This window comes from Oncorhynchus mykiss, chromosome 12 (genome assembly GCF_057628025.1).
Source record: "Oncorhynchus mykiss isolate SJ-2025 chromosome 12, ASM5762802v1, whole genome shotgun sequence".
NCBI classification, from domain to species: Eukaryota; Metazoa; Chordata; class Actinopteri; order Salmoniformes; family Salmonidae; genus Oncorhynchus; species Oncorhynchus mykiss.
The window spans coordinates 32,648,336-32,661,846 of record NC_143033.1 but is presented as its reverse complement, the minus strand read 5'-3'; the positions used below and the strand labels follow the sequence as shown (position 1 = coordinate 32,661,846).

Here is a 13,511-nt window from a genome sequence, read left to right as displayed (position 1 = left end):
TTCGTGCATTTTGCCAGCAGCTCTTCGCAATGCTTCAAGCATTGCGCTGTTTATGACTTTAAGCCTATCAACTCCCTAGATTAGGCTGTGTAACCGATGTGAAATGGCTAGCTAGTTAGCGGGGTAGCGCTAACTAGCGTTTCAAACGTCACTCGCTCTGAGACTTGGAGTGGTTGTTCCCCTTGCTCTGCAAGGGCCGCTGCTTTTCTGGAGCGATGGGTAACGCTGCTTCGAGGGTGGCTGTTGGTTGTCCTGGTTCGAGCGAGGAGAGGGACGGAAGCTATACGGTTACACTGGCAATACTAAAGTGCCTATAAGAACATCATATAATTAAAAAGGTATATGGAATACAAATGGTATAGAGAGAAATAGTCCTATAAAGACTATAAACTACAACCTAAAACCTCTTAACTTGGAATATTGAAGTCTCATGTTAAAAGGAACCACCAGCTTTCATATGTTCTGAGCAAGGAACTTAAACGTTAGCTTTTTTTTTTACATGGCACATATTGCACTTTTACTTTCTTCTCCAACACTTTGTTTTTGCATTATTTAAACCAAATTGAACATGTTTCATTATTTATTTGAGGCTAAAAAAATGTTTATTTTATTTATGTATTATATTAAGATAAAATACGTGTTCATTCAGTATTGTTGTAATTGTCATTATTACAAATAAGTAAAATATATATTTTCTTATTTAAAATCGGCCGATTAATCGGTATTGTCTTTTTTTGGTCCTCCAATAATCGGTATCGGCGTTGAAAAATCAGTCGGTCAACCTCTACTCCATTCCAAACTTCCCCACTTGCATTGCTTGTGCATGAATCAAAGCAGCACAAAAAGTACACTCCCAACAAGTCAGTTTTTACTAGCTTGGTCAGTAGATTGGCCATGAGGCAAATCTATTCCATAAATTATTTTCATAGTAATTCAGGGTTTAAAAACATGGACCTTCAGTCTACAAACTAAACCCCAATTATATTGGAAAATTCACTTGAGTAATGTTAAACACAAAACCGCAATCTATTATTAACAACTTGTCTTACACCAACATTATTTGCCTGATGAAATCACTGACTGGGTATAAAAGACGTGATTCAGTCTGTTCCAACTAGGTGTGTAAGCATTAGTCCAAGCATTGCAACTAAAATTAAAGTTTATATTGGAAAATTCAGGTAGGTCCATCCCCGTTTATGACACGTTTTGCAGCAGAACCGGCGTAATGAATCGCCCCCGATAAGGACATGCGCACTTCCAGTTTGATGTGGCGAAGAATGAAACCAGGAAATGGATGCAACTCCGTCTAGACTGCAAACATTCCTTGCTATTCATACAGTTCTTTCCAACACATCATTGGTTCTTTCTCTGCCTTCTTCAACCAAATTATTAAGACATTCGTGTTGTATGTAGAAATGACCAAGAAATAGCAACATAAAAGTGACAAATCTGGCAGCCAGGCTTTGGTAAATAGGTAAAGTTAACTAGCTAGTTAATGTAGCTTAATGTGTTAGCAAATATGCATGTATGTATTGACCTAGCTAAACGCAATACGCAGTTATCTGATGGGTTTTCCGTTCCTGTAAATAGACAGTGCAGATTCCATTAAACTGAAGGAGGGCTGAGCCTTCTTTTTACATGCTAACTTGCTAACTTTAGCTGTATGAATGAACAGAAAATCTGCTTTCATTTATTCTCAAAGTTACACCTCGTGATTAATTTCAGAATAGTCATACAAACAGAGCCATAGAGCAGTTCAATTATATTTTTCGTTGAGGTAGCAGCTATTTTGAGCGGCACTTACCACTCCGTTGCTGTAACACATATACTCACAACCTTGTGTTCCCGCCCAACCACACTATGCAACGTGTTTATTGGCCTTGCACCGGCCCTCAGTAAACTCTCATTCCTGATTCGTTCATCAGCTATCATTCAAACAGGCCGCGCAGTCGCTGTTCGTTCCAGTGACGTGTCCTTACTGCTGAGAATAAAATAAGAACTTGCAATTCATGTGTAGTGATTTTTATTTATTGTTTCTGTTTATTTTATGTTTCTTTAGAGAAATACGTGTAGTGATGGCCTGTTTTTTTGTTATTGTAATTTGTAATACATATTTTTATTAAGACATTTTTAAAAAAGAGCTTGATAAAAATAGTCTGGAAGTATGAACAGAGAAGCTGTTCTCTCTAAATTATCACCCACATTGGGACATGTATAAAACACCAGAATATTTTTTGTGAATTCTTTTACAAACAAATGTTGAGATTTTTTAATTAAATATCCAGGTGGGAAAGTTAAAGTAAATTTCCTGCAATTCTACACATTTTGTAATGACTTATGACATGTTAATATGAAATTTGAGTGAGAATGACTAACAAAATCAATAGGGAACCCCTGGAGGTCAGGGCCTCTTGGCATGTGCCCTGTGTGCCCGGTCGGTATTCGGCCATGATTACTACAAGTGTAGATGGCTGGCTAGACAAACTACCAATTTAATTTAATTTTACTCTCAATAGTATGTTGATACCACAACGGAGTTCCTAAAAAATGTAAATAGAACTTTTTATTTATAATTTTTCTCTTGGTTTTGGTTGGGTCCCCTAAGCAACCACTTTTTTTTAATTATGACTGGAGCTGGCCCTGGGTGGGAAACATTGAGCAACAAAGCAGCTAACCATAGAATAACATTTGAGACAAAATAAATTGGGGTCAATCAAGATTACTTCCAAGTAGATGTAGTGTATACTGACCAATTTTATTTAGGCAATACTTTTACTCCAACCTCACAAATATCAATCTGCATACATAAACACTATGCACTTCTTACAATTACTACATACCGTTTGTTTCAAAAACACTTCCCCTTCCCCCGCAACCCATGAGATTAATGACTAGGTGAAAGCTAGATGATGATAATCCCCTTGGTGAGGTTTGGTTGAACATTAGAGCCAAGTGACATCATGTAAAACAAGAAGCCCCTACAGGCTGTTTGTATTTGCCACTGCTCATGGGGGAACATAAACACAGAGGGTTTCTCCCCTGTCTGTTACTTCAAGAGAAAATCTGTCAGAAGTTCAGCTCAGTGACATCTTCCTATTTCCTACACTATAGTCCTTGGTGTGCAATTGATTTGAAGCAGAAGTAAATCAAACAGAGTAGTAAAGAAGTTTGGCAGTTTCATCTGATCTGACCCAGCAGCAGACAGACAGCTTCACCTGTCTGTCTAATGCTGAGTTTACACAGGCAGCCCAATTCTGATCTTTTTTCCACTAATTGGGCTTTCGACCAATCACATCAACTCTTTTTCAGAGATGGTAAAAATACCAATTAGTGAAAAAAATATCAGAATTGGGCTGCCTGTGTAAACGCAGCTTAATACACCCCTATAGAAAACCGCTTCCTTAAAACAGCTAACTTCACTTATCACCACACAACAACCAGTGATTTCATATTTGGATTTTTTAGGTAAGGATACTCTTCCTTGGTAGTGTGAGGTTTAGATCAGGGCCTGTATCCACAAAGCGTTGCAGATCAGGAGTGCTGATCTAGCATCCATTTGGACTTTTAGATCATAATGAATATAAGATTGTATGGACAGATCCTAGATCTGCGACACTTTGGCTGTGTTTACACAGGCAACCCAATTCTGATCTTTTTTCCACTAATTGGTATTTTGCAGCCTACATGGATACAGGCCCATCTCCCATGCTGAAAGCGTAAAAATTAAGATTCCTCTAAATAAAGCCCTTATAGGAATAAAGTGTCCCTTTGTTTTCACCGCACAAGCTTATCCCTGGGGCAGAGGAGTAGCAGTGTCACTCTGGCTTTATAGCGAAACAGCTATTCATGAACAAGTCAGCATCCTATCAGGGTGAAAGGAATGTCACTTGCAACACAGAAAAAATTACACTTGTGCTTTACTTTTGAACATCGCACACGTCACCCCCTTCAATTGAAAAGCCGAACAGGCGTCTTTGGGTCACACACATTTTCTACTGCTTGAGCTCCTGTTTCTCTTGTAAAATATTATCTCAGATGTATTGTGGAGCTCCTGCACCAAAACAGTACCATCACCCAAAATGAACACAGGCACGGCACGTATTTCAATCCAAGTCAATCATTGATAACATCAGTCCTGGCAAAAATGTAACCTTTTTCCTTTTCTCTTCCACATCCAGTGTTTTATACAAATCAGTCTGGGATCAGTCACTGGGTTATAAACATATTAAACAAACAATAGGATAGCAAACATTGGAGTTGGAATTGAAAAGAGCAGGAAAAAAAACAAACAATGTATATGACAGCTTGTGCTGTATTTAAAGCTCTCAAATGGCACATCATACATAAAAAAAACTATTAAACAAAATAAATGAGAAAAATATATAATAACTTGTGTGTTTGAGTGTGAGGGACAGGGCAGTCAAATCTCATTCGTCATTCACATTAAAAACACACCTTGCAGGTGCTCCAAAATAATATGAAGGGCTGTGGTAGAATCATTAAAATCACATAAAACCCCCCCTTTAACCAAAGAAACATCATTCCTCTTCCTGTCCACAGAAAGAATCAACTGCTCCTCCATTTGTTTACTAAGCAGTTGCTGAGCTGCTCCTTTGTCGCCCCCTGGTGGCCATCACTGGGAGGGTAGGGGTCTCTGGCGGCCAGGTGAGACGTGGGGAGAGGGGGGCAGCTTCTCGGTGGAGGTGGACAAAGTCAAGGACGACTGTAGGTGGACCGTTTTGTGGAACAGCTTGTTGCTAATCAGCACAACCAGAGAGAAGAGGCGCAGCTGGAAGTGACTGTGTGGAAAAGACACGGGAGGAAAGAGAGTGAGTGAGCAGGGAAGAGGATTTCACTGGTTCTTTTTACACAAGTGAATCTGTTTGATCACTGGACATTGTTAGGGCTTGCAGTGCACCATACTCACTATAACTTTGTTGGGGTCTTGGCCTCGTTAGCGCTGATGATGAACAGAGGGAACAGGATGGAGAACAGACAGCCACTAAAGCAGAAAAATATATAATTTGAGTGGATCATTCAAAATGATTTGGTATATCAGTAGAACTGAAAGTCTGCATATTGGAAGAGTCTCGTGTTTGGATTGAAAGAGGGGCTACAAGTGGCGTTACCTTATAATATATGAAGAGGGGAGGGCAGTCAATAGAGCCATGGGGAGACCAAAGCCAAAGTAGTAGGGCCAGTTCCTCTCAATGTTGGACAGCCGTTGGTGCATCTCAATGCCTTGGATGAAACGGTTACAAATGGGTTGAGATTCTGCTCAGTTCCTATTACCTAAAATGAGCAAAATACTTTGAGAAGAAAAACATCTGAGTAGAAAGGAGGCACACCATGGTTGAACCAGCGATACTCAAAGCAGTAGAGGGAGTAGAGCAAAGACATGTGAAGAAGGCTGACCATCTGTCCAATGGCATCGATGGGGAAGAGACTCACAACCATACCCTAGTGGACCACAACAAAGACAAGATGATGAGCTAATATATTGACTATTAACTTCAACCAATGGATGTAATGAATTAGAGCTCTCAGCGTTGATCCCAAAGACTCCTGTATGTTTTAATTTTAATATAACCTTAGTGAACCCTTCTTTGTGAACTTGAAGACACATGGGAACGTCAATTGCTGTACTACCTGAATGAGGAAGAGGGCCTGGAGGAGGAGGTTGAAGAGCATGTCAGCGATAATCTTACTGACGCTGGGGAAGGGCTGGGCTTTCCGACCAGACACCTCAAACGCCAGGTCAGCTATGTCCTACAGCAGACAACCAGAGGGCATGTTAACCTCCTGTTTCACTGTGTGACATATGTTATCATCTCAAAAGATCCTCGGGCAATAACAGTGTAAAAACACTGGAAGGGAATATAGATAGCATAGCAATAACACATTGGAAATCCGTTACTGCTGTGAGACAAAAAGGAAAGCATAGCCAAGCATTCATTCAACTGTATTAAAGCCACTACTCCATCGCCTGAACATTGCTGGAAAGCTATAAACATCGTCAATAGAGACCGTAATTGGTTTATGATAAAAAATATGTATATACAGTGCCTTGCAAAAGTATTCATCCCCCTTGCCGTTTTTCCTATTTTGTTGCATTACAACCTATAATTTAAATTGATTTTTATTTGGATTTCATGTAATGGACATACACAAAATAGTCCAAATTGGTGAAGTGAAAAAAATAAATTGTTTAAAAAAATTATAGAAAATAAAAAACGGAAAATTGGTGCATGCATATGTATTCACCCCCTTTGCTATGAAGCCCCTAAATAAGATCTAGTGCAACCAATTACCTTTAGAAGTCACATAATCAATTATGTGCAATCTATGTGTCACATTGTCTGTCACTTGATCTCAGTATATATACACACCTGTTCTGAAAGGCCCCAGAGTCTGCAACACCACTAAGCAAGGGGCACCACTAAGCAAGCGGCACCATGAAGATCAAGGAGCTCTCCAAACAGGTCAGGGACAAAGTTGTGGAGAAGTACAGATAAGCGTTGGGTTATTAAAAAATATCAGAAACTTTGAACATCCCACGGAGCACCATTAAATCCATTATTAAAAATAGAAAAAATATGGCACCGCAACACACCTGCCAAGAGAGGGCCACCCGCCAAAACTCACGGACCAGGCAAGGAGGGCATTAATCAGAGGCAACAATGAGACCAAAGATAACCCTGAAGGAGCTGCAAAGCTCCACAGCGGAGATGGGAGTATCTGTCCATAGGACCACTTTAAACCGTATACTTCACACAGCTGGGCTTTACGGAAGAGTGGCCAGAAAAAAAGTTGTTGCTTTTTGGCGAACCTTTTGGTGTTCGCCAAAAGTGGGAGACTCCCCAAACATATGGAGAGACTCCCCAAACATATGGAAGAAGGTACTCTGGTCAGATGAGACTAAAATTGAGCTTTTTGGCCATCAAGGAAAACGCTATGTCTGGCGCAAACCCAACACCTCTCATCACCCCGAGAACACCATCCCTACACTGAAGTATGGTGGTGGCAGCATCATGCTGTGGGGATGTTTTTCCATTGGCAGGGACTGGGAAACTGGTCAGAGTTGAAGGAATGATGGATGGCGCTAAATACAGGGAAATTCTTGAGCGAAACCTGTTTCAGTCCTCCAGAGATTTGAGACGGACGGAGGTTCACCTTCCAGCAGGACAATGACCCTAAGCATACTGCTAAAGCAACAATTTAAGGGGAAACATTTAAATGTCAACTTGAACGAGCTGGAGCAGTTTTGCCTTGAAGAATTGGCAAAAATCCCAGTGGCTAGATGTGCCAAGCTTTTGAGACATACAGCTGCAAGTCTATTGGGGTAATTGTTATGCACGCTCAAGTTCAAGTTCTTTTTTGTCTTATTTCTTGTTTGTTTCACAACAAATATTTTGCATCTTTAAATTTGTAGGCATGTTGTGTACATCAAATGATACAAACCCCAAAGAAATCCATTTTAATTACAGGTTGTAAGGCAACAAAATAGGAAAAATGCCAAAGTGGTGAATACTTTCGCAAGCCACTGTACGACTAGTGCTCTCCGGTGCCAACTGAGCAACAGTTGTCCTTGACCAGCTATATCCCACCCTTGTTACAACGACAATCACAAAACATCTACGTCATCACCTGTGTACTAACAAAGGCCTCACCTGGAACCAAATGGCGTTGACTATCTTGCTGAGCACAAACAGAGGGAGCACCCAGAGAGCACTGAACACGGAAGTCAATATGAACTCCAGCCAGGACCACACGTTACCATGGAGTGAGGGGTCACCTGTCAAGAAATGTCTCTTTGAGTGACAGGTTTTACCACTGTTATTAACAAATCACTATGAAGCATGTGATAATGGAGTGAACCCACCCCATAGTTCCAGGCAGGCATACCGATAATTCTTGCTGTCAGAGTCTGCAGCAGTGGAATAAACACCCGATAGAAGAGGAACAGACTGAGCTGCAAAAATATTTGGAGGGATTACTAACATGAACAATGTCGTTGTAGTATTACTTCTCTGCCCCTCTCATAGAAAAATCAGTATTTGCATGATATGCATTTTTCAAACAGTTTTAAAATATAGAAAAGTATGTTTCTTACCCAAAACACTCCCCCATTCCATGCACAGCACTGAAAAATCCTACTGGCTAATTTGGGTTCACTGAAAGAGAGAGTATGACTACACATTATCACTCACCATTGTCATTAATAAGCACACAAAAGGTATAGGCCTAAGCCTACTGTTCACACTGGACAGCACACAACGATCCATGTTAAAGTTTTTTAATATGAACCCGTCATAACTAGAAAGAGCATATCAGGTTAGATAGGGAGGAATGTTAAAAATACCCTTTAATGATATGTATCAAATAGCTCCTCGGGCTGAGAGAGAAAACACATATACCCTTTTTTATACCCACAATATCGTGCCAACCAAAACAGAAATGTGCTGTCTCTGATTTTTTTCTTCAACACCACCCCTTCCAGCACGGTTCCAAAAACTGGGGGTTTTGAAACCAGTCCAGCTTGGCTCGGCAGTGTGAATAGGTTATTAAAGTCGTAATTGCCAGTGTCTACCTCTCCTGTTTGCGTTCCTCACTCTGGGCCCGTCTCTGAGCCAGGGCCCCGCTGGCTCTCCTCTTTCGCTGCTCCTCCCTTTTCTGCTGGATGCGGGCATCCAACTTGGAGATAGTTCCGATCCCCAAAATGGAGTCCTTAATCCCCTGTAGGACACACAGAAAATTCTAAGTGAGACTGGGGTAAATGCCTTATGAAGAAAATCAACACAGCACATTCTTCTAATGTTGAACACTACACTGTATGTTAGACTTGGTATGTGTATGGCCATGGGTGGAAAAGTTCCTTTTAAATCCAAAGCAGTGTTGCAAATACAAAATGTATCTTAATATCATTGAAGTCAGGTAACTTGTGCTTAAATTCACTTGCTTACCTAGTAGCACAGTTGAAATAAAAACACTTGAACTATACCAAAAAAACAAGGCTAATCTTTGTACTGCTTTTGTGGAGGAGATCTTCATCTGGAAATAAGGTAATGAGGGTCAAGGTAAACAACACAAGGGTAAACATTTGGTTAAGCCATTAAATGTAGGCTACTATGGTTTTGCCCGAAAGCAATGTTTGCTCTAAAGCAAATAAGAAAAAACACGAAAGAAAAAGCTTAAACTTTATTATAATGTTTAATTTGTCTAGTGTAAAAACATACTAACTTATTAGACGAAATGTCTAATGGGCCGAGTGGATGGCATCAATTTAACTAGAACATAATTCCCAATGGATCTAAACAGAGCTTGCTAGTTGGTTCACCAGCTCATGATTCAGACTCATGATAGCTGTACCCTCCTTTAATCCCATGTGTAGGCCTATCACTTGTGTGTGGACAGACGGGGTGTGATGGGTTGCTGTCTGACCGTCGCAACATTACGGAGGAAGGCCCTGACACTGTCTGTCATCTCCAGACCAGCTGCAGATCCATCAACTGCAGGAGGGGGTGCTGGGGATCTGGTCAACTCTCATCGCAGGGAGGGCACACCTAGCAACCTGTGACATCACACCACACAGGAGAACAGTTACGGAGAGCAGCAGGTTCACTTTGCTCCAAGTCTCATGTTAAAGAGCATGTTATTCAGCCTCTATTTAGGGAAGTTTTTATTCATGGCAAGGAGGAGCACACTAAGCAACCAGTGACATCACACAGTTAAATATTTAGAGCAGGGCTCTCCAACCCTTATGCTGCGTTCTGGACAACTGGGAACTCGGAAATCTCGGACTTCCGACTTCAGTGCATTCAAGACAACCTAGGAACATACAAAGATGTATGTTCCTGGAAGACAACTGGGAACTCAGGAAAAAAAAATGACCTTCGACTGGGGAAAATAGTTTTGAACGGTTATTCAACTAAGAAACTCAGGCTTCTTTCTAGAGCTCCTACTTTCCTACTTGAAGATCACCGCAGTCATGATTTGACCTATTTTTTCATTTATTTTGTCCAGACACAGCAGGGGTTCAAACTGAAGAAACCAGTTCCTACATTTCAATATAGAAATCTATTCTATCAAACAAAACTATGCTACATTTTATCTCTGGGACCCTCAGGATGACAAATCAGAGCAAGATTACTGAATTTAAGTACTAGAGGTCGACCGATTAATCGGAATGGCCGACTTAATTAGGGCTGAACAATCGGAAATCGGTATTTGTGGGCGCCGATGTGCCAACTGTTTTTATTTGTTTATACCTTTATTTAACTAGGCAAGTCAGTTAAGAAAACATTCTTATTTTCAATGAACAAATACCATGCTATTGTTTGAGAGTACACAACAAGAAACTTATCATGGCAACTGGTTTGATACATTCACCTCTGAAGTTAAATAATGTACTTACTAGAGGTCGACCGATTATGATTTTTCAACGCCGATACCGATTATTGGAGGACCAAAAAAGACGATACCGATTAATCGGACGATTACATTTGTATTTATTTGTAATAACGACAATTACAACAATACTGAATGAACATTTATTTTAACTTCATATAATGCATCAATAAAATCAATTTAGCCTCAAGTAAATAATGAAAGATGTTCGATTTGGTTTAAATAATGCAAAAACAAAGGGTTGGAGAAGAAAGTAAAAGTGCAATATGTGCTATGTAAGAAAGCTAATGTTTCAGTTCCTTGCTCAGAACATGAGAACATATGAAAGCTGGTGGTTCCTTTTAACATGAGTCTTCAATATTCCCAGGTAAGAAGTTTTAGGTTGTAGTTATTATCGGAATTATAGGCCTATTTCCCTCTATACCATTTGTATTTCATTAACCTTTGACTATTTGATGTTCTTATAGGCACTTTAGTATTGCCAGTGTAACAGTATAGCTTCCGTCCCTCTCCTCGCTCCTCCCTGGGCTCGAACCAGCAACACAACAGCCACCATCGAAGCAGCATTACCCAAGCAGAGCAAGGGGAACAACTACTAGAAGGCTCAGAGCGAGTAACATTTGAAACGCTATTAGCGCGTGCTAACTAGCTAGCCATTTCACTTCGGTTACACCAGCCTCATCTCGGGAGTTGATAGGCTTGAAGTCATAAACAGCACAATGCTTGACGCACAACGAAGACCTGCTGGCAAAAAGCACGAAAGTGCTGTTTGAATGAATGTTTACACGCCTGCTTCTGCCTACCACCGCTCAGTCAAATACTTAGATACTTGTATGCTCAGTCAGATTATGCAACGCAGGACACGCTTGATAATATCTAGTAATACCATCAACCATGTGTAGTTAACTAGTGATTATGATTGAATATTTTTTACAGGATAAGTTTAATGCTAGCTAGCAACTTACCTTACTGCATTCGCGTAACAAGCAGTCTCCTTGTGGAGTGCAACGAGAGAGGCAGGTCGTTATTGCGTTGGACTAGTTAACTGTAAGGTTGCAAGATTGGTTCCCCCGAGCTGACAAGGTGAAAATCTGTCCTTCTGCCCATGAACAAGGCAGTTAAACCCACCGTTCCTAGGCCGTCATTGAAAATAAGAATGTGCTCGTAACTGACTTGCCCATTTAAATAATAATATATATATTTTTAAATCTGCAAATCGGCGGCCATTCCGATGAATCGGTCAACCACTAGTCCAAACACACCAAGACAGTCGCGAAGAGGGCACGACAGCACCTTTTCCCCCTCAGGAGACTGAAAAGATTTGGCATGGGTCCCCAGATCCTCAAAAACATATACAGCTGCACCACTGAGAGCAGCTGGTTGGCATCACCGCCTGGCATAGCAACTGCTCGGTATCTGATCGTCAGGACCTACAGAGGGTAGCGTGTACGGCCCATCACTGGGGCCAAGCTTCTTGCCGTCCAGGACCTATATACTATGCGGTGTCAGAGGCAAGCCCAAAAAATGGTCAAAGACTCCAGTCACCCAAGTCATAGACAGTTCTCTCTGCTACCACACAGCAAGCGGTACCGGAGCGCCAAGTCTAGGAACAAAAGGCTCCTTAACAGCTTCTACCCCCAAGCCATAAGACTGCTGAACAATTCATCAAATGGCCACCGGGACTATTTACATTGACACCACCCCTTATTTATTTTTACACTGCTGCTACTGGCTGTTAAATGGAGCATCACGTTAGCCTGTTACAATCTGCTAGTTATCCAACCCTGTTCCTGGAGAGCTACCCTCCAATCCAATCCCAGTTGTAACTAACCTGAGTCAGTTTATCAACCAGCTAATTATTAGAATCAGGCACGCTATATAAAATAGCGTTGGAGTGAAAAACTACTGGACAGTAGCTCTCCAAGAACAGGGTTGGAGATCCCTGATTTAGAGAGCATCAGGTTTGCTTTGCTCATAACATTAATGTTAGAAAGAGCATGCCATTGTATATGGCCTATACTATTATTCAAACAATTTTCTAAAATGGTTATAGCATATTTCTGAACAAGTATAGATCTATCACTCTCACTTTGCAGCTAACAACATCTATATGCAAGCCCAAAATCCATGCCACATTTGAGCATGTGGATACCTCATGTGCAGGCCTAGATCGAGGGACTTAGTGGCTGCAAATCCCTTGTTCACGTTGGCTGTTAAAGGTTTCAGGTTAATGTAACATACACAACTACAGTGGAATGCCTTTCTTGCAAACTCAAAACCCAACAATGTAATACTAGAAAAAAACAAATAAGAATTAAGCAAGCATACAATATACAGGGTCAGTTCCAATACCATAGTTACAACGTGCAGGGATACTGGAGTGATGGAGGTAGATATGTACAGGGGTAAGTTGACTATGCAACAGGATTTAAGATAAACAGGGTGGCCCGAACATGTATGTGAGTGTGTGTGTGTAGAGTCAGTAGAAATGTATGTGCATGACATTCTTATGTTGAATAGCCAGTTACAGTATCAAGTGATGTTAGAGACACCGTTATCTAGCTAACTAGCCATCTGTTGTTAGCCAGTTATGATTGAAACGTTGTTTTGCCTCAATTCTAGGAACCCCAAGGGTCCCTGTGTCTAGGGGCAGACAACACTGAAACGTTAGCTAGCTGCAAGAACATTATACAACCAACTGTTGTTAATCACATACCTAGCTACTTGCAAAAACGTTAGTACACAGACGTTCAGTAGTAACATTAGCTAGCTACATTAGGTGTCAAAACAAACAATTATAGCTACCTAGGCAAATCGTCCAAATGCAAAAGGTGCAAGCTAACATGACCGGCAACTGTCTCGCTAGCTAACAACGACTTTAGATGATTTAGCTAATTGAATCAAAAACAAGCCAGATAATCGATTATTTAGTCAACATGGCCTACCTCATACGACAGTTTAAATAATCTCTTCACCTCTTTTTTCTGCAACAACAAACCAAACCCTGCCCCGTAACTTGTGTAATGCGCAAACTCCAACCTAACGGATTGTGGGAGATGTAGTGTGGTGTCTGGGACGGCCCTACGGAAGCACCCGTGACAACT

The 13,511-nt window shown here is 40.9% G+C and overlaps 2 protein-coding genes across 10 annotated transcripts in view; both read right to left on the bottom strand.

Annotated features, from left to right (window-relative positions):
• stt3a (Dolichyl-diphosphooligosaccharide--protein glycosyltransferase subunit STT3A) overlaps positions 1-1,841 on the bottom strand; it is a 35,790-nt gene extending 33,949 nt beyond the window's left edge. For 3 of the 4 annotated variants that reach the window (XM_090191340.1, XM_021622430.3, XM_021622429.3), the window contains exon 1: positions 1,805-1,841. The gene's annotated coding sequence lies outside the window, so the exon portion shown is untranslated. 4 annotated transcript variants of the gene reach the window in all.
• An 895-nt stretch (positions 1,842-2,736) lies between these two features.
• Positions 2,737-13,511, bottom strand: LOC110537452 (etoposide-induced protein 2.4 homolog). 6 transcript variants are annotated; one of them, XM_021623510.3, is made up of 11 exons: positions 13,353-13,511; positions 9,442-9,571; positions 8,591-8,736; positions 8,114-8,174; positions 7,906-7,972; positions 7,671-7,795; positions 5,650-5,769; positions 5,349-5,460; positions 5,130-5,241; positions 4,928-5,002; positions 2,737-4,799 (listed from the first exon to the last, which is right to left on the bottom strand). In XM_021623510.3, exons 2-11 carry the CDS (start codon positions 9,481-9,483, stop codon positions 4,634-4,636), a joined length of 1,026 nt encoding a protein of 341 aa, XP_021479185.2. In that variant the 5' UTR covers positions 9,484-9,571; positions 13,353-13,511; the 3' UTR covers positions 2,737-4,633. The 6 variants fall into 6 exon arrangements, 3 of the variants coding, with proteins under 3 accessions (XP_021479185.2, XP_021479188.2, XP_021479186.2); XM_021623513.3 differs by having other exon boundaries at positions 13,383-13,502; XM_021623511.3 differs by having other exon boundaries at positions 13,213-13,456.